The sequence below is a fragment of the Hyperoodon ampullatus genome (genome assembly GCF_949752795.1).
Source record: "Hyperoodon ampullatus genome assembly, chromosome: 13".
Classification (NCBI taxonomy): Eukaryota; Metazoa; Chordata; class Mammalia; order Artiodactyla; family Ziphiidae; genus Hyperoodon; species Hyperoodon ampullatus.
This window is the reverse complement of record NC_136926.1, coordinates 89,545,233-89,567,577: the sequence shown is the minus strand read 5'-3', so window position 1 is coordinate 89,567,577 and position 22,345 is coordinate 89,545,233. Positions and strand designations below refer to the sequence as shown.

The 22,345-nt window shown below is 47.2% G+C and overlaps 1 protein-coding gene across 1 annotated transcript; it reads right to left on the bottom strand.

Moving 5' to 3' along the window:
- Positions 1-4,690: 4,690 nt before the first annotated feature.
- On the bottom strand, positions 4,691-14,266 carry LOC307062497 (putative ATP-dependent RNA helicase DDX28; the record flags this gene model as incomplete). The annotated part of the gene is given in 11 exon segments (XM_079718199.1): positions 4,691-4,836; positions 5,051-5,179; positions 5,869-6,016; positions 6,100-6,214; positions 6,518-6,682; positions 8,281-8,539; positions 11,384-11,462; positions 12,672-13,022; positions 13,025-14,001; positions 14,004-14,104; positions 14,106-14,266. Coding segments are annotated over 11 exon segments (2,631 nt in total).
- Between the last annotated feature and the right edge of the window lie 8,079 nt (positions 14,267-22,345).

The following is a 22,345-nucleotide window of genomic DNA, read 5'->3' as shown; positions in this document are numbered from 1 at the left end:
CATACCCTAATTATCTCCCAGTCATCATGCACCTGTGTGCCTCCTCATCATGCACCTGTGTGCCTCCTCACAGTTGAAAAGGGCTGATGTTTTAACTAATAAGACATTGCAGAAATGACAAAGTGCAGCTTCCAAAGGTATAAAAGATATTGGAGCTTCTGCTTTGGTTTCTGCTAGATCACTCATCCTGCGGTAAGCCAGCTGCCATGTCATGAGGACACTCAAGCAGCCCTAAGGAGAGATTCATGTGGCAAGGAGCTGAGGCCTCTTACTTACAGCCACATGAGTGAGTCATCTCACAAGTCACAATACTTAATTTTATTTATTTATGGTTGTGTTAGGTCTTTGATGCTGCACAGGGTTTCTCTAGTTGTGTCGAGCAGGGGCTACTCATCATTGTGGTGCATGGGTTTCTCCTTGCTGTGGTTTCTCTTCTTGTTGAGTATGGGCTCTAGGTGCATGGACTTCAGTAGTTGTGTCACGCAGGCTCAGTAGTTGTTGCTTGCAGGCTCTAGAACGCAGGCCAAGTAGTCGTGGCACACGGGCTTAGTTGCTCTACAGCCTGTGGGATCTTCCCAGACCAGGGATTGAACCCCTGTCCCCTGCATTGGCAGGCAAATTCTTACCCACTGAGCTACCAGGGAAGTCCAGTGTGCTCTTTTTTAAACCTAGTCTGTTTTCATTCTTTTCTATCTTAACTGTTCTATATTAAATTAAAAAAATAATACTCCTTTCTACCCCTCCTCTTTGAGGATGATGTATGAAGAAGTATGTCTTATTTATTCATCTGAAATTTTCACCTTACTTTTAAGAAGTAATCACAATGTCAAGTATTTAATACCTTTCACTTCCACCTTGAAAAGCATGGATATTAAAGTGCTAATATAATTACCTTCCCTAGTCTATCAGTTTTACTTTTTGTTATGTATAAAAAACAACTAAAAATATGCATGGTTTGTAAGGAAATGACAAATTTCAGAAAATTCAGAATCTGCATACACTCTATACATAGCTTCTAGATACAGACACAGAAAATTGCCAGATACTCAGAGCCCCCCCTTGTCCAATTCTAGTGACTCCCCTTAAGGTTTAATATTGTTCTGGTATCTAACAAAAAGATCACTTTACCTGTATTTTGTATTTTATATAAATGTAATGGCACAGTAAAATCACTTTTGGATTGGGCTTTTTGATTTTATGTTGTTTATGAATACGCCTATATGGTTGTCTGTTGTTGTTGTCATGCAGTGACACTGTTGCATAGGATTCCATAGTGTAAATATTTAACTATTAATTAATTTTTTCCAAAATGTATTACAATATGAGTGATTTTCAGTTTGGGTCTATTGAGAATTGCACTGGTATACACATACTAGAACTTGAGCTTTGGTGGTATGTGTATAAATTATTGTTCAATATACATGTAGTAGTAAAATTTTTGACTCATAGCTTTCATCTGTTTATCTTTTTAGATATTTCTAAATATTTTCAAAACATTTGTATGATTTTTCATCCTCAGCAGCAGTGAATGAGATTCAAGGATTACACACATTCTTGTCAAACTTGATAATACCTGTCATTTTCATTTGAACTTTCTGGTTGGTGAGTGATAATTCTAGGTATGACTCTTTTGCATTTAATTGACTACTAAGAAGCCAAGCATCTTTTGATATGTTTACTTAACGTTCTGTACTCTCTTTCTTGAAATATCTTTTGGTATATTTTTCCCATCTTTGCTATTACATTATCTTCTTATTGAAGACTTTTTTTTTTTTTAACATCTGAAGACTTCTTATTTAGGAGTTTTAAATATATACTTGATATAAGTTCTTCTGTCTTTCTGTCTCTCCTCTTTCTTTAGATGAGTGTCAGTTTTTAATGTTAATAACATCTAATTTGTTATTTTCTTCTATTTAGTCTTATTTCTATTTATTTATGTAATCTTCTTATCTGTTGCAGAACACATTATATATTCTAAACCACAAATATGTTTTCGTTTCTTCAATAAATCTAACTGTTAAGCTTTAAATTTAAGTTAACTTTCTGAACTAAATATGTTGTATCATAGTGAGCATTAATTTGTCTATGACAGCTGAAAGGTTACATTTATTCAGAAAATGTTGTATTCAGCTTTCTTTTCATTTGCTCCTACTTCTCATTGATTCACAGAGGCAAACATCACTTCACCCATGGATCTGACTTTTCTTGATTTCTCATGGTCATTCTCATTAATTCTTCTTGCCTCATGAAATCTTTAGGCATTGCATTATTCCACAAAAGCAAAAAGCTTCCTTGGGCCTTTTTCCTCAGGAGATTGATTATTCCCACATTTTAAATGGGAGATTGCAATAAGTTAGGAGAAAATGCCACAGGGGTCTCTCTCTTTTTTTTTTTTTCTTTCACATCTTGTATCAGCCTCTGCTTGCACTCTGTGTTCAAAGATTTTTGTACAACACATTGATAGAAGTGCCAGGTGTTTCTCTCCTTGGGGCAAAAGACAGATTAATTACCTGACAAATAAAATAAAGACAGTGTCCTTCTCTGTTCACATGTTGGAAAGGATTGCTTGCATCCTAATTTAAAAGTTTCAGGTGAGTGAAGCTTAAGATTCCAAAGCTTTAATCCATATTTGCACCATGCACAACATCCAACAGGACTGCTTTACATAACCCCATGAGACTTTTGTGTGCAAGTGAAATAGATAAAAATATAAAACTATTGCTGTCTTTTTGGGTCATAAAAAAGATTTTTTGTCTCATTTAAAATATTTTTTTTTTCTAAAATCCAAAAACGTATCAGGCTAAAATATTGGAATTTCAAACATGGTAAAACCCCTTTTGAACGATGCGAAGTGAGACTTCTTTGCAGTGCTGATTTGCATTGCCCACTTCCTTGGCTGGCCAAAAAGGGCCTACGCGTTTTTTCCTTAATATATTCAGGAAAAAAAAACGTACGCCCATTTTGGCCAACTGCATCATTGTCAAAGTTCTGCCGCTTTTCGTGTGCTTTAAAGGCGACTCCGATCTACCTCTTGAAAACGGTTTCCTGCAATTCTGCCTTGTTTTCAAATCCTCTTCGTTGCCTTACCTCATCAATAAGGTACGAAAGTTATCATTTATTATCCTGCAGGTTTGTGAATTTTAGTGCCTCTGAGATTCATTTTTCAACTCGCCTTTTTGGGAGCTGGCCTCCAAACCGCAGGATTGCTTCAGGCCCTATTCTGGTTCCGGGGGGCAGGCAGAGCCTTTGGTTAATTCTTCTTCCTGATTGGAAATTAGAGTGACATGTGTCTGTCCAAACACCTAGAGCTGATCTCTCATTGGTTCCCCCTCTACCCGTTCAACCTCTGGACAAATTGCAAACTGTACGAAACAGGAGGTTAAAGGTGCTGATTCTCCAAGTGGGGAGATTGTTGGTAAAGCAGCTGGAATGGCGAACCCGAGCACCACGAGATGAAAAATGAGGTGCGTTTTAGAAACGTTTCCCGATCATATGGTGTACCATCCTCTGGGTTTCCCATGCATGTTTTAGCTGTAGGAAGATTCCCTTGAACCCGGAGATTTCTGACCCATGGAATGGGTAGCACGCAGTATTACTTTAAAGGGTCTGCATTTGCTCACGCAACCTCACCAATCCGGTCGCCCCCAAGAGTGTCCAGCCTTATGTCTCTTCCAGCTGTGGGTCTAGATGTGGTCAATCCAGGTTGCATCACAGCCACTGAACGAATTTTGTAAGAATTTCTCTCTCTTTCACTATCTTTGCTTTTTTTTGTAATTTGTATTTATAATGGGATTTAGCTGATTTTCAATGCTGTGTTTGTGCCCCTTTACACCCACTATATTCACTTACCGAGAAATATCAATAAATACTTTTTAAGATTCTTACTACGTGGATATATTCTTCTGTGGTGCATAAGGTGTGTTGAGTCCAGTTCACTGAGCAATGAGTATGTCTTCTCTATTACATATTTGGTTGATTGAACGGTATCTGTGCTAATTTCAAACTGTTGTTTTATGCATCACCCCACCTCACCTTTCCCCTTAAGCAGCCATAAGTGTGTTTTCTAAATGTGTGACTCTGTTCTGTTTTGTAATTTAGTTCATATAGCGATTTTTACATTCCGTCTATAACTGATATCTTATGATAAGTTTCTTTATCTGTGTGACATATTTCTCTTAGAATCATCGTACCTAAATCCACTCATTATGCTGCTACTAGCCTTAGGACATTGATTTCATGGCTGAGTGATATTCCATTGTACATAAGTACTACAACTTGTTTATCCATTTTTCTCTTTCATGAGATACTTAAGGTGTACCCGAGTCGAGGATTTTGTGAACACAGCAGCCCTAAAATTTGGGGTGCCTGTGTCCTGTCGATTTTTGGTTTTCTCAAGATATAAGCCCATGAGTGGAAGTGCCCTGTGCTCTGTAGCTCTGTTTTTTAGATGTTTTAGGAAACACCATACAATTTTCGAGAGTGGCCGTTGGCAATTTATATCACGCCCATCAGCGTAAAAAAGCTCCCTTTTCTCCTTGACTTGTCCTGCATTTCTGGTTTTTACACTTTTTCAGCATGGCCCTTTTGACCAATGCCTAGTGAGACTTCTTTGCAGTGTTGATTTGCATTGCCCGCTTGTTTGGTTGGCCAAAAGGGGCGAATGCGTTTTTTCCTGAATATATTCAGGTGCTCACCAGGGCATGTAGCAGGTGTGGGTGAGTGTCACGTAGCGCACACCCAGCGCATAGAAGGTACACAAGATGGAGAGGCTACTGTCCAGTGAGTGGCCGCCCTCCACACCAGTAAGGCAAGCCAACTTCCGGGTATTGTTGAGAGCTGGGGGCACGTAGGTCAGATGATCATTTTTAGAGGCAGGGGTAGCTTACTGAAGTCCCTAACACCCACTACCACCAGTCTGTTTACCTTTTTTTTTGGCCGTGCCACGCAGCATGAGGGCTCTTAGTTCCCCCACCGGGAATCAAACCCGACCCCCCTGCAGTGGAAGCGTGGAGTCTTAACCTCTAGACTACCAGGGAAGTCCCCCGTCTACCTTTAACTGAGGTCACAAGCTCCAGCTCAGAATAGGAGGCACACATGAGGCGGATGAGGTCAATTTGTTCCAGGATGAGGCGCACAGCATCCCGTTCGTGGGTCTGGCATGGGACTAGGCTGACCAGAACTGAGGGAAGGCCAGGGCTTAGTTTGGGCTTTGGAACTCCTTGGGCTTCTCATAGCCTCCTCAGCTGGCACAGCACTTACTGTGCCCAGAAGTCACATGTAACGCGTTGCTTTTTCTGTGGTACTTGGAAGCCCGTCAGGTGGGCTCACTGTGACCCCTGTAGCCCCCAGCATCCATGGCATGGCACTTTCTAGGTCACTATGGTAACTTCGTTCCAATGTGACTAACCTGTGGTCTCTGTGGCCCCCAAACTGCCCCACATTCCCCAGCAGCCATGGTGGCACCTTGTGTGTCCCTTTGGTACCTGGCCACCCACGAGACCATCTTTCAGCCTGTCCAAGCTGGTCTAGCCATGGCTGAAATTGCGCAGATTACCATGCTATAGCCCATTTTGGTAAAACTGCCTCAGGACCAGGGGCATGTTGTTGTGGCTGGAGGGAGGTCAAGGCAAATGGGTGGGCTCCTTAGGTCTTGGGATCGGGCAGGACACATTGCCTGGCCTGGGCCAGCCTGGGGGTCCCCCACCTCACACTGTCACACAGACTATACTAGGAGCAGCTGAGGCCTGGGCTGAGGGTTTCCCACCAGGGAGGGGATGACAGAGAAGGGGAAGGGCATCCATAGATGATGGAGAGGACATCCAGGGGTGGTGTGAGGGAGCCTCCCCACTAGCGCTACATGCTCCGGACCTCCTCCCCTGCCCAGGGCCAGGTTAGGCCCCCACAGGCCCCCAGCAGCCCGCACACACTGCAGCCACCCTTCCACAAGCGGGAAGTCCCGCATCAGGGCCCGCATGCGCTCCCTCGGACTTGGGGTGCTGGAGGTGCCCAGCGTGGTCTGCACAAGGGTTACCGATCACAGCAGCAGACCCAGCAGGAGCAGCAGGCACAGCAGAGGCCGCTGGCTGCGTGCACGGGGACCTTCGAGGCCCCTGGGCCGCAAGCTGCGCAGGGCAAGGCAGGCGGGCAGAGGCGGGTCTGAGAGGGGCGGGCGATGGGGTTCTGCCCGTCGACACAGGCCACCCAGCGGCGCGGCCTCGCGAGGGGGGCGGGGTGAGGGAGGGGATACAGAGTCACAGGACCCTGCGACCCGTGTGCGGAGAGCCGCGATCCGGGAAGCCCTGCAGCCACAGGGCGGCACTGCCCTCCCGCCCCCTGCTCAGAGGCAGCTCCCGCGGGCTAAGCTGGCCTCTGCGGAGAGCCCACTCGCCTCCCATCGCGGGTTCCCTCCGCCCCCGCCCCTCTTCCCACACCCACTGCTCCGAGGGGGCGCCCTAGGGTGCTCTCCCCCGCCTCTAACCTTCCTGTCCAAGCTGGGGTGCTTCTCTCAGAGGGCCACCTGCAGCCCGTGGCCTCCCGGGAGCACACCTCGTCCCCATCTGCCTGCAGCCGGCCCCGCCCACCCCGAGGGCTGCGTGCGAGGGTCTCTGTGGCCACAATTGCTCTGGGCTCCCGGTTTCCCGGTACTGGGCCATGGGGGCTGGTGTGGGGGAAGAGATAGTTTCTGGAAATGGGGGGGGGGTAACCTTGTGAGCTCTGGATTCAGGAGGGGGCCCTCTGCCCCCGACCTTCTCTCTCCTCCTACTTGACTCCCCAACCTGCATGACCATTCTCTGGGGACTTGAACCAGCGCCTGGGAACTATCAGGAACCTCCCCCACTTCTGTCAGCCAGCCTCAGGAGAGCGCCCTCAGGAGCTGCTACACCTCCCCAGGGCCTGAATAGAGGGACTTCTGGGATGTGAACTGAACAACCTTCTGGGGAGAGTCAACACCCTTTTACTCAACAGAGCAGGAACTCAGTCAGTAGGCTATTTGTGTGGAAGGAAATGAAGTCGCTTCCATGGCAGAAGAGCCCCCACCGCAGCAACCTTCGTCCCAGAGCTGCTGGCTGACCTTCTGGCCAGGATCCCTCCTACCTCAGTGTGGAAGGCCCAGCCTCGTGGAGAAGTGTAGGTTCTGAAGAAAGACCTGGCACCTGGGTTCTGCTGCTACACTTGCCTTATCTCGTGGCCCTTGTGGCTCTAGCTTTCCCAGAAACCTCAAGGGCTAAGTGCCTGTGCTTGCTCAGAGGCCGCACGCCATTCCCCATTTCCAGCCTCAGGCCCTCCCTCTAGCTGCCTCCTCTAGGGACCCCCTCCCCCCAACACACACACACACACACACACACACACACACACACGCACACTGGGGATGTGCCTTCTCACAGCAGCTCAACCACTGAGATGATTTAGGGGCTGTGCCCAAACTCCTGCATCCCCAGCCTCTCAAGTTTTTGCTCTGATCCCTGGCACCCCCTGGAGCTGTTCCACCTTTGGAACCTTTCCCAGGTGGCAGGAGTGCCTAGCACAGGGGTAGTGACCTAAGTCTGAGCACTGGCGACCCTACAAATCTGTTACAGAGAAACATTTTATTGAGCAGTAAGGGACCCCACTGGGGACAGAAAGGGCTGGCAATAAAGGAGCATGTGAACCTCGGGGCGGGGTGCGTGCTGCTTGACTCTCCATCCTGTTCTTGCTTCAGGGAGCAGGGCTTCCTGGGCCTCTCTACCCTGCCTCCTGAGACCCCAGGCAGGAGGCTCTTTGGGAAGCCACAGATTGCTGCTTTCAGTTTCAAAAAGCCCAGCTCCCCCCTGGTTTGTGGTGGTGGCCGCTGACGATGGCTCAGGGCAGGAGCCCATGTGGTAGACTGCTAAGGCTTCTCTGCACCCTGTCTCTGCTCCTGCATCCTCCTCGGCTCGCAGAGTGCAGACTTCACTTTCTCCAGCTCACAAAGGGGCCCGTGAGGATTGAGCAGAGGAATGCCAGGTTTTCTTCCAGGCCAGCTTCCGCCCTGGGATGTTCAGGGCAGACTCTCATTTCAAACCTCACTTTCTGAGGCTCCTGGCTTATGGCCATTTAGTGTGCAGGGAGGCTCCTGGCTGAGGAAGGCTCAGACAGAACGACGCAGGTTCTAATCTGTGGTAGTGGGCAGTGGTGGGGCGGGCGGGAGGGGTCACTGCAGGAAGAGGCATTCGCTGCCTTAGGCAGTTAAACCATTGCCCTGTCTTCAGAATGGTTCAGCCAGCAAGAGTCTGTGGAGCCCGCCTCCTGGCACCATGCTACAATCGCCGGATTTTGGGTCTGGAGCAACCGAGATCTTCGTCCGACTCTTCCGGAGCGTGCTTTCTCTCGGGAGCACATCTGGGGACTGGCTTCTCGGCTTCCGCCTTTGCTGGCGTGGCCAAAGGAGCATCCCCGTAGGCCCGGTAGCCACCAACCAGGGAGTATGTCTCCCCATGCCGGCCCAACTGCGTTTCTCCACACCCTCGGTTGAGGACATGGTAGTGACCAGGTTTAGGAGGAGAAATGGGAGCCACAGCTGCTGCAAAGAAAAGCAGAACTGATCAGTCACTTCTGCTGTACACAGTCTCCTGCCAGAATTTCCCTCTCTCATGTCTCTCCCAGTTTCTGGCTGAAGACCTTTAATCTACTTGACATCCAAAACACAGACTTGGCCCATCACCTCTATGAGTCCCTAGAAAAGGGACACTGGCTGCAAAAGCAATTCCTAGAGCCTACGGCTGCATCAGGTGAGGTAGTCTCTTCACCGTTGCCAGGGAAAACAGTAGAACCCGAAAGAAATTGCAATCATGATCCTCTCCATCTCTCCCTTCCACAACAGAGAAAACATTTCTTGCAGTGTGTCACTTCTGAGGCTTTAATGGAAACATCTTTCAAGTTTTGGAAAAAGATAATCTAATATAAATAGGTTAAGGACCCCCTCCCACTTTGGCAACCCCTCTTGGGCCCCATTTATAATGCCTGTTACAACCACACTGAACTCTAGCCGTCTGATACTTTTATCTAGATTAGAACAAGGCCAAATACTGAGGCAGAGTGATCAGGAGACTCAGAACCGGGTTCTGGGTACCAAGTGTAGGCTCACATCCACCCAGCCTCCTGGGACACCATCTGCTCAGCCCTCCAGTCTCACTAGCACTTCATCACCCCCCTTGGTTCTTCCGGTATTCCCATGAATATGGCACCACCCTCTCCCCTAGTACTCAGCAGCTCAGTATGGGATGTGTCTGAGGGGACCGATATAGATGTGTACATGACAGCACAGAGGTACCTGGGTTTGAAGGTGTGGTTCAAGAGTGGCCCTCTTCCTCAAACTGCTCCGTTTACCATCTGCCAACAAAAATGCACTTGCCTTTTGCTAAGAGGCCAATCAGGAAAGGGTCTGAATGGAAGCATCCTGTAGCCCAAAGCGGAAGGCAACATTTATAAAGATCAGAAGCTTCCTGAACACTAGTTCAGCGATGACCTTTCACTTGTCCTCAGCAGTGAGCACTGTGGGACCCTGAAGGTGTCCCAGGTCACTGGTATTACTTACAGCTGGGAAAGTGCTGAGGTTTACGTAGTGGGCACGCCCCACAGGAACATGTGGCAGCCAGGTGAGGTTGTGTGTACACCATGCCTCTTCTACAGATGCCCGGTCTCGGTGTACCTGCTGCACTGCCCAGCCAGGGAACAGAGCACAGGTTTGAGTAAATATAGACGATCCGGTCAGACATTCTCTCTCAGACAACCAAAGAGATTGGTATCTGGTGGAGAACTGGTAGGGAAGTTTCTCTGAGGGCAGCACGTTTCCATAGTTACGCTGCCATGGAAACTGTGAGAAGGCCTGTGAGGTCATCACCACCCAGTGAGGTCATAATAAGGAACCTGTGACTTGCTGTCAGGCTTCAGGAGGAGGGGCAGTTTTGTGGAGGAGCGCAGGGTGGAGGCAGAGGTGCTCTGCCTGGCCCCTCACACCTGGGCCTCCCCGCCCATGCTCTAGTCTAGTAGACACCCCACGTGGGGCATGCAGGTGGGCTGGTACAGCCCCAGGGGCCCCAGGAGGGCAAGAGAGACCCACATTCTGAAATTGGCTTGAGAGGCAAGATTAACGTTAAGAGACAGCTAGGTTGTATGGCACTGACCCTAAGAGGAAGAGAATTGTGTGGACTGGGGAATCAGGGAAGGCTCCTTGGCAGTGGGCCTGAAGGACAAGTGAGATTTGGACCCATGGGGAAGAGAGGGAAGACATTCCAGTTTGGAAGAATACAAGCAAAGACACACTCTTCTCGACCTTGTCCTGCCCCAAATATAAATTCATAGAACCCTCATATTTTTACACCTGAGGGCTTAGAAAAACCAAGATGTTAAGGAGCCTGCCCAGTGTTACACAGCTAGTGGAGAGGGGTTCTGCTCAATGGTTACGTTCATGTCGGGGTCCCGGATTTACAGCTGATAGGAATGTGAGGACAAGCTCATGCCGTTTCAAACATTTCCAAGTGATACTGAGAGAAGTGTTAAAGGTGCAAAATGAGGGTGCTGAATGACCTCACAAAGTGGGAATGGTGGGCCCATTTTAATATGAAATTCAAAACAAATTCATGACAAAAGGACACAATACAAAATGACAACGTAATCATTCCACTCCCCTCTCCCCTAGAAGTAAAAATCATTACAATCCTCTCTCTCTCCACCATGAAAGGATGAGAGAAAGGCTCAGCAGCAGCCCCCGTGAAAATCACGGTCAACACTGTGAAGAGGGGTTAGTAAGACAACTTGGTCCGACTCAGAGAAGGAAAGAGACAACTCTGCCCTTAGGCTGATCAGGCCCACAGGAAGGAACCACATTTGGGGCAGCTTTTGATAGTGTGGCAATGAGAGAGAACCTTCTTTTGGAGGGGACTCCCTGTTGCCGACCTTGAAAAAGCAAAGATGGGACCTTCGTTTACTGGGGCTGTTGCAGAGGGGATGTGGCCAGGAGGTAGAGACTGCTTGGACTACCCTTTTAGAGGTTGGGCCACCCTGGTCGAGAACCACAGCACCTTCTATCCCTAAACTGCTTGAATCAGTGGGTGCCCGTTAGGACAGACGAAGTCAGGCCTCATTGGAGCAGACTGCCTTTGGGAGTGGTAGAAGGTAAATGTGAAGGGGAATGCTCGCTCTGGCGGAGGTTTGTCACGGCAGGTGGGCCAGCATGAGACCATTCAGAATCTCCAAGGCTCCGGAGATTACCTGGCTGGGAGCATCCCTCTGATGTGGTGTGGGGACTCCTACCTGAACAGGACCTGGCTAGGCATCCGGGGGAGGCAGAATAAACGGTTTATGAACTTAAGAGAGCGAGAGAATCACCTGGGGGTTCCCCCAAACCACTTCAAAGGCCTTGTACCTGGAGTCTTGAGCCAACCCTCAGAAAACTTATCTAGACCTGGAGTAGGGCTCAGGAAGCTGCACTTTTCATAAGCTTCCTGGGCAGTCCCACCACAGCGGTCCATGGATAGAGCGACCAAATTATTGTGTATTCTCGGTTGCTTTTGGGAGTCAAAGTGGGCAGTATTAAAAACTGCAGCAGGCATATGTATAAACGGAATATTGAAGGCAAGCAGAGGTGTATAGTTATTCTATGCATGAATCAGATTTGAGAAAAGCTAGCCTGGTGGTTAAAGAACACAACCCTGAGGACAGACAGACCAGATTCTTTCCTACTGACTTGTGTGATTTTGACCAAGTTCTTTTATCCTTCTGACTGTTTCTTCATATGGAATAGAGCTATGACTGTACATTTAGCACAATATTCTCTTTCGGCAAAGGTTGCTCTGGGTCCATTTGTGTTCTCTGCAACTTAACCCTTTCCAGTGCGCAAGCATTTTTAAGTTGTTTGGTGAAGTATTACATTTGACTTTCAACAGTTCATTACTTTGGGCAAAGCTTATATAATGCTGCAGAGACTAGAACCTATGCAGAGATAGTGGCAGGATGTTATAAGCTTATTCTGCTGGTTTATAAAAAAGTTTAACCTTTTCTTCTCTTCCTCCACCTGCCACCAAGAGATGAGAAAGAAGGCAGAGCCTGGAAATGCACACCAAGCAATATTTCTGTGTCAGTTTGCCTTTTATTCCTCTGCCAGTACTTCCCAGAGAGATTTCACCAAAAGTGCTTAAGCTTGCCATGGCCATTGTTGTGAAGAAAATTTCTCTTTATTGCTAGTCACATCCCCTTTTCCTTCTCCTGGAGGCTTAATGGATGTTTGGGGGCAGGAAACAAAATTTAAACTAAAACATCAATTGAAAGAGCCTTCGTCCTAAGTGTGGTAGTTTGGAGTGTGAATCTTCTCAGGGTCTACTGAATTCTGCCCCAGTGGAAACTGTTATTAAGGGGAACCCATAGAAACATCGCTTATTGTTAGAAACCATGACATAATACAGAGCCAAGATCGACATTATTCTTCACGTGAAAGACTACAGAGAGCCAAGCTCAGTAGTTCACCCTCAAGTGTTGGCCAGCAACTTACCTTTTGAAGCCAGACAGCAGCCCGGGTCCTCAGAAGGTGACTAGGCAGCCCAGAGCACCCTACTGACAAGTGTGCTCACCCATCCAGCACAGAGGGAAAGGTCCCTGTTATGGCATCATATATAAGCCCGCTGCAATAAGGTTCGCTGGTGCAAAGGCTCTCTCACTGAGGACCCCAGTCCTGGAAGGCTTCTCCTCTGGCGAGCTGCCAGTTCAATCTTCTGAGCCAGGCTCACGTCCCAGGGATGGGTCACAAAGCTGATGACAGTGACTGGCACCTCGATCCCCACCCGGCCCACCCTCCCTGCTCTGTGGATGTAGTCTTGCAGGGTGAGAGGGAAATCATAATTGATGACTAGCTCCACCTGGGTGCTGTCCAGGCCCTGAGAGGCGATGTCTGTGCAGAGAAGAATGTCTCGGGAGCCCTTCTGGAAGGACTGGAAGATGCCTGCTCTCATTGAGGCTGACATTTGTCCCTGCAGTCTTAAGTGTTGGATTTTGTGGTCATCCAGAATATATACCCCAGCCAGTTCACAGTGCTGTAGCAATTACAGAACACCAGAACAGTTCCTGTGGCGCCAGTCCTATATGCTCTGTCATGCTGCCTAAGGATCTGTACCAACCCAGTCACCTTCTCTGTTGCCTTCGGCCTCATGAATGTCTGTCTGACATGAGGCATGATGCAGTGGAGCTTGTCACTGGTAACGGGGGTTAGAGAGTCTAAGCTGGCAACTTTACTCAGCAGCTGGCCTACACCTTCGGGAAATGTGGCACCCACCAGCACTAACTGAGCTTTGGGATTGAAGGGGTCTTTTATGTCAGCTGAGCCTTCTGCTATATGGCTCCCCTCCAAGATGTAATCCACCAGTTCCAGGAAGATTTCATCCAACAGCATGTCTGCATCATCCAACACCAAGAAGGAGACCTGCTCCAGGTTGATCAGTTGAGTTTTCAGGGCCTTCCACAGAGCCCCCGGAGAGGCCACCAGAATATCTGCTGGAGGTTGTTTGGACAGTTGCAGCCTGATCCTCCTCATGCCATGGCCTCCCCCTAACTCCCGCACCTGGAGGTCCAAGGAGCTGCCCAAGGCCTGGGCCACGGCACGCACCAGTTCGGCTAATTCTCGAGAAGGCACAAGAACCAGGCCTCGAGGAGCAGGGATACGACAGGGGTCCAGGCTTGGCTGGCCCAACAGCCATTGAAGGAGAGGTAGCATGTAGCTGAGAGTTTTGCCACTGCCGGTTTCTGCGGCGCAGAGAATGTGGCGGCCGCGAAGAAGTGGGGGAATGGTACTCGACTGCACGTTTGTGGGCCGAACAACTTCGGGAGCAGCCTCTTGTAGTGCGCTCAGAACGGGGAGCTCCAGACACACTTCAGTGCAGCTGCCCTTGGGCGAAAGGTTCCGCAGCGCTGGAGCCTCATGTTGCGCGCACTCGATGGAGAAATGGTCCGCGTGGGTGCACCGATTCCTCCAGCCGCACGAAGAGAGTGGCGCGGGTTCCAAGAGCCCAGCGTGAGGTGAGCCGGCTGGTTCAAGTCGGGTCGCCTCACTGACATCAGCGGCAGCCCAGGACGCGCCAGCATCGGCCGCGGGGGGGCTACGCCGGCCGCTATGCCGCTCTTCCTGCTGCCGCTGTAGAGCCCGCGGGATGCGCACCAAGGGCAGCGGCTCGTTGGGACCGCGGACCGTCAGATCCCGGCAAGACGCCAGAAGCAACCGAGCCGCGAGCAACAACAGCCGCAGCCACCATGCCAGAGCCATACTCCGCTTGCTGCGGGAGAGGCGCACGACAGTGACGTCACGGGCGCGCCAAGGCCTCGCGGCCGGCGGCCGGCGCGGCTGAGTAAGGCCCGCGGACTCGGCGAACTGTGTGGAAGGAGCGGGACCTGTAGAGCTCAGCAGCGGCGAGGTCCGTAGGTCCGAACCGGGGATGGTGACTCCAGACCCCCGCCAACCTTGGGGAAGGGTGCGCGACGGAGGCAGGACCGGGGTCCGGCGATACGCGGCGATGGGGCCCTGGCATTACGAACCAGGAGGGCGGAGGGCTTCTGGCGATCCGATGTCCGATCCCTGCCGTGCTCTTTTGTCGCCCCCACAGCTCCTGTCATGGCTTGGCCAGTTCGGGTCTCCCCCTGTGACTTATGATGAGGGTGCGGCGATGTTTTCCCAGATGTGGTCCCCGTGTAAGGTCTTTGAATACAAGTATTTATTGAGAGTCTGAGTGAATGGTCAGGCCTGGGGGCCGAGACCAGGAGTCCGGAGTCGTAGGTCCAGGCTCACCCTTCCCTTAGAGCTCCCCAGAGAGCTGAGGGCCCCGAGGGCAAGCTGATGGCTTTCAGCGTATCTTCTCTTCAGTCAAGAGAACTCAACTCTTGGTACTTTTCCCCTTTCTTTTCAGCTGAGGTTCATTCTCCCCTCCCTTGTCACCCTTTCCAAATTCTCATCCTGAACCCACTGCTTTCTTGGGTAGTTCACCTCCAACGGCTTTCCGGTCAGTTACCTCAATTCCGTAAATAGCAGAGAGGAGGGTCCTGCTACAGGTTTGTGTCTTGTCTCACAAAGCCACGGTCAGGCAGAATATTTTACTTCAATTCAGTTGTTCAGGTTGCCAAAAAGCCTTAGACAACAGGTACTTCCTGAACGGGTACCGAAAATGGGTGTCCGATCGTTTCTGTAATTTCCAGTGTCTTGGGTAGGAGATAAGGTAAACGTGGATTAATCACCTGGGAGGTTATTAACATCTGGCGAAAGAGTTTTACTTTCATCAGATACCGTTACAGAGATAAATACTATCAGATTTCAAATAGCATTTTGATACACGATAGACGTTCTGGAGAGTTGAAGGCTAAGCCAGCAGAGGAGAGGGTTTTGAGTCCTCATGGGTGAACAGAGTCATTGGAAAGAGCAGTGGCTCTTGAGTGAGGGTGATTTTGCCATCACCCGTCCTCCAGGACGTTTGACAATGGCTGGAGACATTTTTCTTGGTCACATCCGGGGTGTGGGGGGTGGGGGTGGGGGGCGGTGCTGCAGACATCTAGTGGGTAGTGGCCAGGATGCTACTACATTATCGTACAAGGCATAGGACAGCCCTCCCCACCACCCCCAAAAGAATGATCTGGCCCAAAATGTCAATAGTGTGCTATGGAGAAACCTTGGATAGAGGCTGAGGACTGAAGAGAGGCTGAGGTTGTCCCATGTACTCTCACCTCAGGTTGTCAGTCACATTTGCCAGACCCTCGTGTGGCCCTGCCCCTTTCCCAGAATCTGTAGCAGGCACACTGATGCCATTGCTTGTCATGGCCTTGGGATGAGAAAACCTTGGGGGCTCCTCAAAGTCATAAACACAGGAAGGAAGGAGTGATTTAGGAGGGTGACGTGGGAGAAGAGAGCTTCAGGAAGAACAAAATTGTCCTCGTGTGTTTGGGAAATGTGCCAGATGGAAAAGAGATGAGGTGTGCCATGGGGTGTACCATTGCAGAAGGCAGACTGGGACTGATGCGTGACAGGGAGTCAGATTCTGAATTTGATATAGACTGCCGTAGCAACTAGAAGTGCCTAGACCTGTCTAGACAGTGCTGGGTTTTCTGTCACTGCAAAGTTCATGTATAGGCTGATGACCAGTGACTGGTGGTATGAAAGAGGGGATTTCATATAAAGGATGCTCTAAGATATTGTGATTCTACACCACTTTTACGATTCTTTCCCAGAACTCGGAGCTCCTCGTTCGTTAGCTGAAGAGCTCCGTGGATGTCTGCTCTGACAAGTTTCATCCATTTACATGTGCCACTCATTTTTCAGGTACAAAACGAAGAATCGCTTTGCACAAAGCCAGAAGGGATACACTGAAAGAATGATCAGAAAAGAATAATACATAGGTAAGCATTTACATCGACTTTCTCCACATATTTGAGACCGGGTAGCTGGTTAGTGGCTGCTTTCTCGTGCTCGAGCCCTTACAAAGTGAATCTCCTCAGAATGTCATAGAGATTGGAGCCTGTCTGAGCCTGTGTGTCTCTGCCCGTGGCCCCTAGTTTCTTCGTGTCATTCCTTTAGATACTTTGTAAGGCCCTATTGTTTTCCCCCCGATCACAGCAGACACTGAGTAACCTCTAGTTCTGACTGAGATGCATATTTCACATTATAGTACTTTAGAAATGAGAAAGGTTTACTTATTGTGGAAACAAATGTAGGCTCCTGGGAGTGTTAGTGTCACTTGGTAATGTTTTTCCCAGGGCTGCCATGGTAACTGACGTTGCCTGGTTACTCCCTTCGTTTTCCATTCGACGCAGCAGGCCCACCACTAGGCCTCTCACCTGAGAAGTCCAGAATCGGGAAGACACAGGCTCTGTCAGTTGCACTGCGGCCTTATTCACAATAGCCAAGATGGTGAAGCAACCAAAATGTCCATCAACAGGTAAATGGATAAAGAAGAAGAGGTCCATGTACACAATGGAATATTCACCATGGAGAACAATGAAACACTGCTCTTTGAGGCACCACAGATGAGCCTAGAGATAATCATGGAACATGAGGTAAGTTGGAAATCAAAAGACCTATATCCTATGATATTACTTATAGGCGTTATCTAATAACTGACCCACAGGAAAATATTTCCACAGAGAAAGACACTCACAGATGTAGGAAAAAACTATACTTATCTAAAAGGAAAGGTGGGAGGAATGGATAAATTAAGATCAGTGTTACATATACCAATACATATTATATACATGTGTCACAAAGACCGACCATATAGCAAGGGAGGTCTATGGAACACTGTGTAATATTTTGCATGGGCAGAGGATCTGTATATGAATAGACATATAAAATGTACAAATGAACCAGATTGTGTACACCTAGGACAAACAATATTCTAATCATTACCCCGATTACAAAAATTAAGACAACCAACAAGAAGTAATGAGACATAAACTTATGGGGGTTTCTCCTGGCACATTCCATTCTAATTTACAACTTAGGAACAGGACTTCCAGAAAGGCTCTCCTGCCCTACTACCCAGATTGGGGAATGGAGAAATGCTGCCTCCTTGTGACCGTTTCACACAACAGCCGCTTTAAACCCACTGCTAATGGTCACTAAGTATTCTCCAAACGTGCAGTTCTGTAATGGCACGTGTCCACCAAAAAATTCCTGGGATCGAAAACCGAATAAGAAATTCAAAAGAGGGCAACCTTCCAAGAAGACAATTTCAAGAGGTATATTGTATGCACAGTTTTTTCTCCTTTTTTTTTTTAAACAGAAACAAAAACGGCTTGGAAAAATGATGAATTTTAGGTATTTGTAAAGACACGCAAACCCAAATTACAAAAACGTATTAGCTCACAGCAGTCAAAATGGCCATTAACAAAATGCTGCAAGCAATAAATGCTGAAGCGATTGTGGAGAAGTGCGTACCCTCCGTTCTAAGGGGGACGTGGTAAGAGCCACTAATGAAAACACAATGGAGGTGCTTTGAAAAGGGAAACATTGCACTACCAGGCAATCAATCATACCCACTGCTGGACCTGTCACCTGAGAAAATGAGAATCAAAACCTCACAGACTGGCAATTCTGCACTCCAGCAATACTTACCATAGCCAACACTTGGAAGCAACGAAAATGTCCATCAACAGAGGAGTGCACCAAGAAGCAGTGGTCCATGTACACAATGGAATATAACTCCAATAAAAAGTATAAATTAAATTTAAAAACAAACATAAGTAAGGAGACGTAAGCATTTGGGGGTTTATCCGGGCACATTCTTTTCTAATTTATAACCGAGGAACACCAGTGGCAGGAAGGTCTGTTTCCCTAGTACCAGCGTGGGGAACGTAGAAAGGCTGCCACCCTCTGGCCGTTACCTGCAAAAGCAGCTTAAAACCTGTGCTAATGGTCACTTCATGTGAACAAGTACTGCATGGCTGTAAATGAAACCTGCCCTCAAAATGTCTTGAGGGAGGTAATGGCCAAAAATTTCAAAATGTGACTCATACTTTAAGAAAACACTTTGAAGAGCTAAGCTGTAATCACAATGTGAAAAATAAGAAGGACATGCCTGGGCTTCCCTGGTGGCGCAGTGGTTGAGAGTCCGCCTGCCGATGCAGGGGACACGGGTTCGTGCCCCGGTCCAGGAAGATCCCACATGCCGCCGAGCGGCTGGGCCCGTTAGCCATGGCCGCTGAGCCTGCGCGTCCGGAGCGTGTGCTCCACAACGGGAGAGGCCACAACACTGAGAGGCCCGCGTACCGCAAAAAAAAAAAAAAGAAGGACATGCCTTAAAGTTTAATGTCAAGGGATTATGAGACACACGGAAATTCAACCACAAAGAGGTATCAGTTCACACCCCTCAGAATAACCTTCAGCACGAAACCCATAATCAATAAATGCTGGGGCTTCCCTGGTGGCGCAGTGGTTGAGAGTCCACCTGCGATGCAGGGGACGCGGGTTCATACTCCGTTTTGGGAAGATCCCACATGCCGTGGGTGCCTGTGCTCCGCAACGGGAGAGGCCACAACAGTGAGAGGCCCGTGTACCGCAAAACAAACAAAGAAAAATAAATAAATAAATGCTGAAGGTGTTGTGGAGAAATGCATACCCTCAACTTTCAGTGGGATGTACCCTGGAAAGAGCCACTAATGAGAACAGAATGGAGATGATGCCTTTAAAAGGTAAACATTGAGCTACAATATAAACCAGCAGGCCCATTCCTGGACCTATAACCAAAGAAGACAGAATTGGAAAGGCACAGGAAGGCAAATGTGCACTGCACATATTACAATAGCCAAGATATGGAAGTAACCAAAAAGTCCGGCAACAGATGGGTGGACAAAGAAGAACTGCTACACGGAGATGGAATATTAGCTGGGGAAGAAATGAAACAATGCCATTTGCAGCACCATCGATGAGTCTAGAAGTAATCACCCGAGTTGTTGTAAGTGAGAAAGTGAAAGACACATATCCTATCATATCACTTATAGGTGTGAGCTAAAAGTTGATACCAATGAAGATATTTCCACAGAGAAAGGCAATTACAGATTCATTAAACCAACATAGGGTCCACCATAAGGAAAGGTGTGACGATTGGATACATTACATTATTGGGGTTTACAGAGATATACAAACGCATGTGAAATATATAATCACCAAAGACCTACGGCATACCAAGAGAAGACTACTCAACATTGTGTCATAAGCTACATGGGAAAAGGATCTGAAGAAGACTAGATATATGTATATGTGTAAAACATCCCCATCTTGCACACCTAGAACAAAGAAAACATTGTAATCAAATTGGCTGTGATCAAAAATAGTAATTAAATTAAAAAACGAACAGGACAGAATGAGACATAATCTTAAGGGGATTTTCCTGGCACTTTCCGTTCCAATTTACAAGCTACAGCACAACTTCCATTTTGGCTGTCTTGCCCTAGAAACCAGATTTGGTAAGGAGAAATGCTTCTGTCTTCTGGCCGTTTCACACAACAGCATCTTTGAACCCAGCGCTAGTGGTCATTTAATATTCAAAACAATTGCAGGCCTGTAATAGACACCTACCATCAAAGAAAAAAATCCTGGGGTCGTAGATCAATCAGAAAATTCAAAAGACGTCAACGTTTCAAAAACACAGTCAAGAGGCATATTTTACGCACATTTTGTCTTTTCTTGCTTTTTTTTTCTTTAAGAAAAAGGGAATGGGAATGCTCAACGTCAGCAATTAATAAAGATTGCAAATCCAATCTACAGAAACCTTTACCACACAGCCATCAGAATGATCACCAGGAGAATAGTGTACAAAGGTATAAATGCTGAAAAGGTTTTAGAGAACTATGTACCCTCTCGCCGCTGCGGGTAGATAAACTGGTAAGAGACAGTAGGGAGAAGAGAGTGGCGGTGCATTTAAAGGTAAAAATTGAGCTGCCATGTGATCTGGTAGGTCCTTTCATGCGCCTATCACCTGAGCAGAACAGAATGAAAAAGGTATCGGCTGGCAATCCTGCACTGCAGGAACATTAACCATAGCCAAGACTTGGAAGAACCCAAAATGTCCATCAATAGAAAAATGTACAAGGAAGAAGTGGTCCATGTACACAAATGGAATATTAGCCATGGAATAGAATAAAAGTGTGCCGTTTGCACCACTATAGAAGGACCTAAAGATCATCACCCAACTTGAAGTATGAAAAAAATTGAAAGACAGACATCCTATGACATCACTTATAGGTGTTAGCTAAAAATTGATTCCCACAAACTTATTTCCAAGAGAAGGAAAAGCATGGATTAAGAAAATAAAAGTACATTTAACCTGATGGAAAGTTGTAAGGAATGGATGAATTAGGATATGGGGGTTAACAGACATGTACTAATACATATGAAATATTTAATCACAAAATACCTATGGAATACCAAGAAAGGTCTACTCGACACTCTGTAATAACCTACACGGGAAGGGCTCCAAAGATGAGTAGACAGATACATTGATATAATGAACCAGATTCTGTAAATCTAGGAGAAACAAAATATTTTTTTATCGAATTTGCTCTGATAATTAATAAAAACTAAATTTAAAAACAATCAAGAAGAAAGGAGATATAAGCTCTTGGGGGTTTTCCCTGGCACATTCTACTCTAATTTGCAGCCTACTAACACGATTTCCTGTAAGGCTGTACTGCCCAAAAATGGAGTGGGAAATGTACAAATGCTGCTGGCTTGTGGACGTTTCCCACAAGTGCAGCTTTAAGCCCACAGCTAATGGTCACTTAACATTCACAAGGACTCAGCGCTGTAAAGGACACCTGCCCTAAAAAAATTGTGCTGCGGAAGGGAATGGACAACAAATTTCAGAACAGGCAAATGTTTCAAGAAGAGAGTATGAAGAGGCACGTTTGACTCACTCTCTTTAAAAAAATGGAAAATGAATAAAAACTTAACCTTAGGAATTATCAGATTCATGCAACTCTAATTTACAGAAAGTTTACAACTCACACCTGTCAACTGACGATCAGCAAAAATTCTACAAACAATAAATACTGAAGGATATTTAGAGGACTGTGTACCCTCTAGCTGCTGGTGAGATGTAAAGTGGTAAGAGTGAATCATGAGAACAGAAAGGAGCTGCGTTAGGAAAACAAAAATTGAACTACCATTCGGTGCAGCAGACCCACCAGCAGGCCTCTCACCTGAGAAGTGCTGAATCGGGAAGACAGAGGCTGCAACAGCTGCACTGCAGCCTTATTCACAATAGCCAGGATGGTGAAGCAACCAAAATGTCCATCAACAGGTGAATGGATAATGAAGTAGCTGGTCCATGTATACAGTGGAACGTTCCCCATTTAAAACAATGAAACACTGCTCTTTGAGGCACCACAAATGAGCTTAGAGATAATCATGGAACATGAGGTAATTTGCAAAGCAAAAGACCTATATCCTATGATATTACTTATAGGCGTTATCTAATAGCTGACCCAAATTTACATATTTCCACAGAGAAAGACAATAACAAATGTAGGAAAAAATATACTTATCTAAAAGGAAAGGTGGGTGGAATGGATAAATGAAGATCAGTGTTATGTACACCAATACATATTATATACATGTGTCAAAAAGACCGACCATATAGCAAGGGACGTCTACGGAACACTGTGTAATATTTTGCATGGGAAGAGGATCTGTATATGAATAGACATATAAAATGTACAAATGAACCAGATTGTGTACACCTAGGACAAACAATATTCTAATCATTACACCGATTACAAAAATTAAGACAACCAACAAGAAGTAATGAGACATAAACTTATGGGGGTTTCTCCTGGCACATTCCATTCTAATTTACAACCTAGGAAC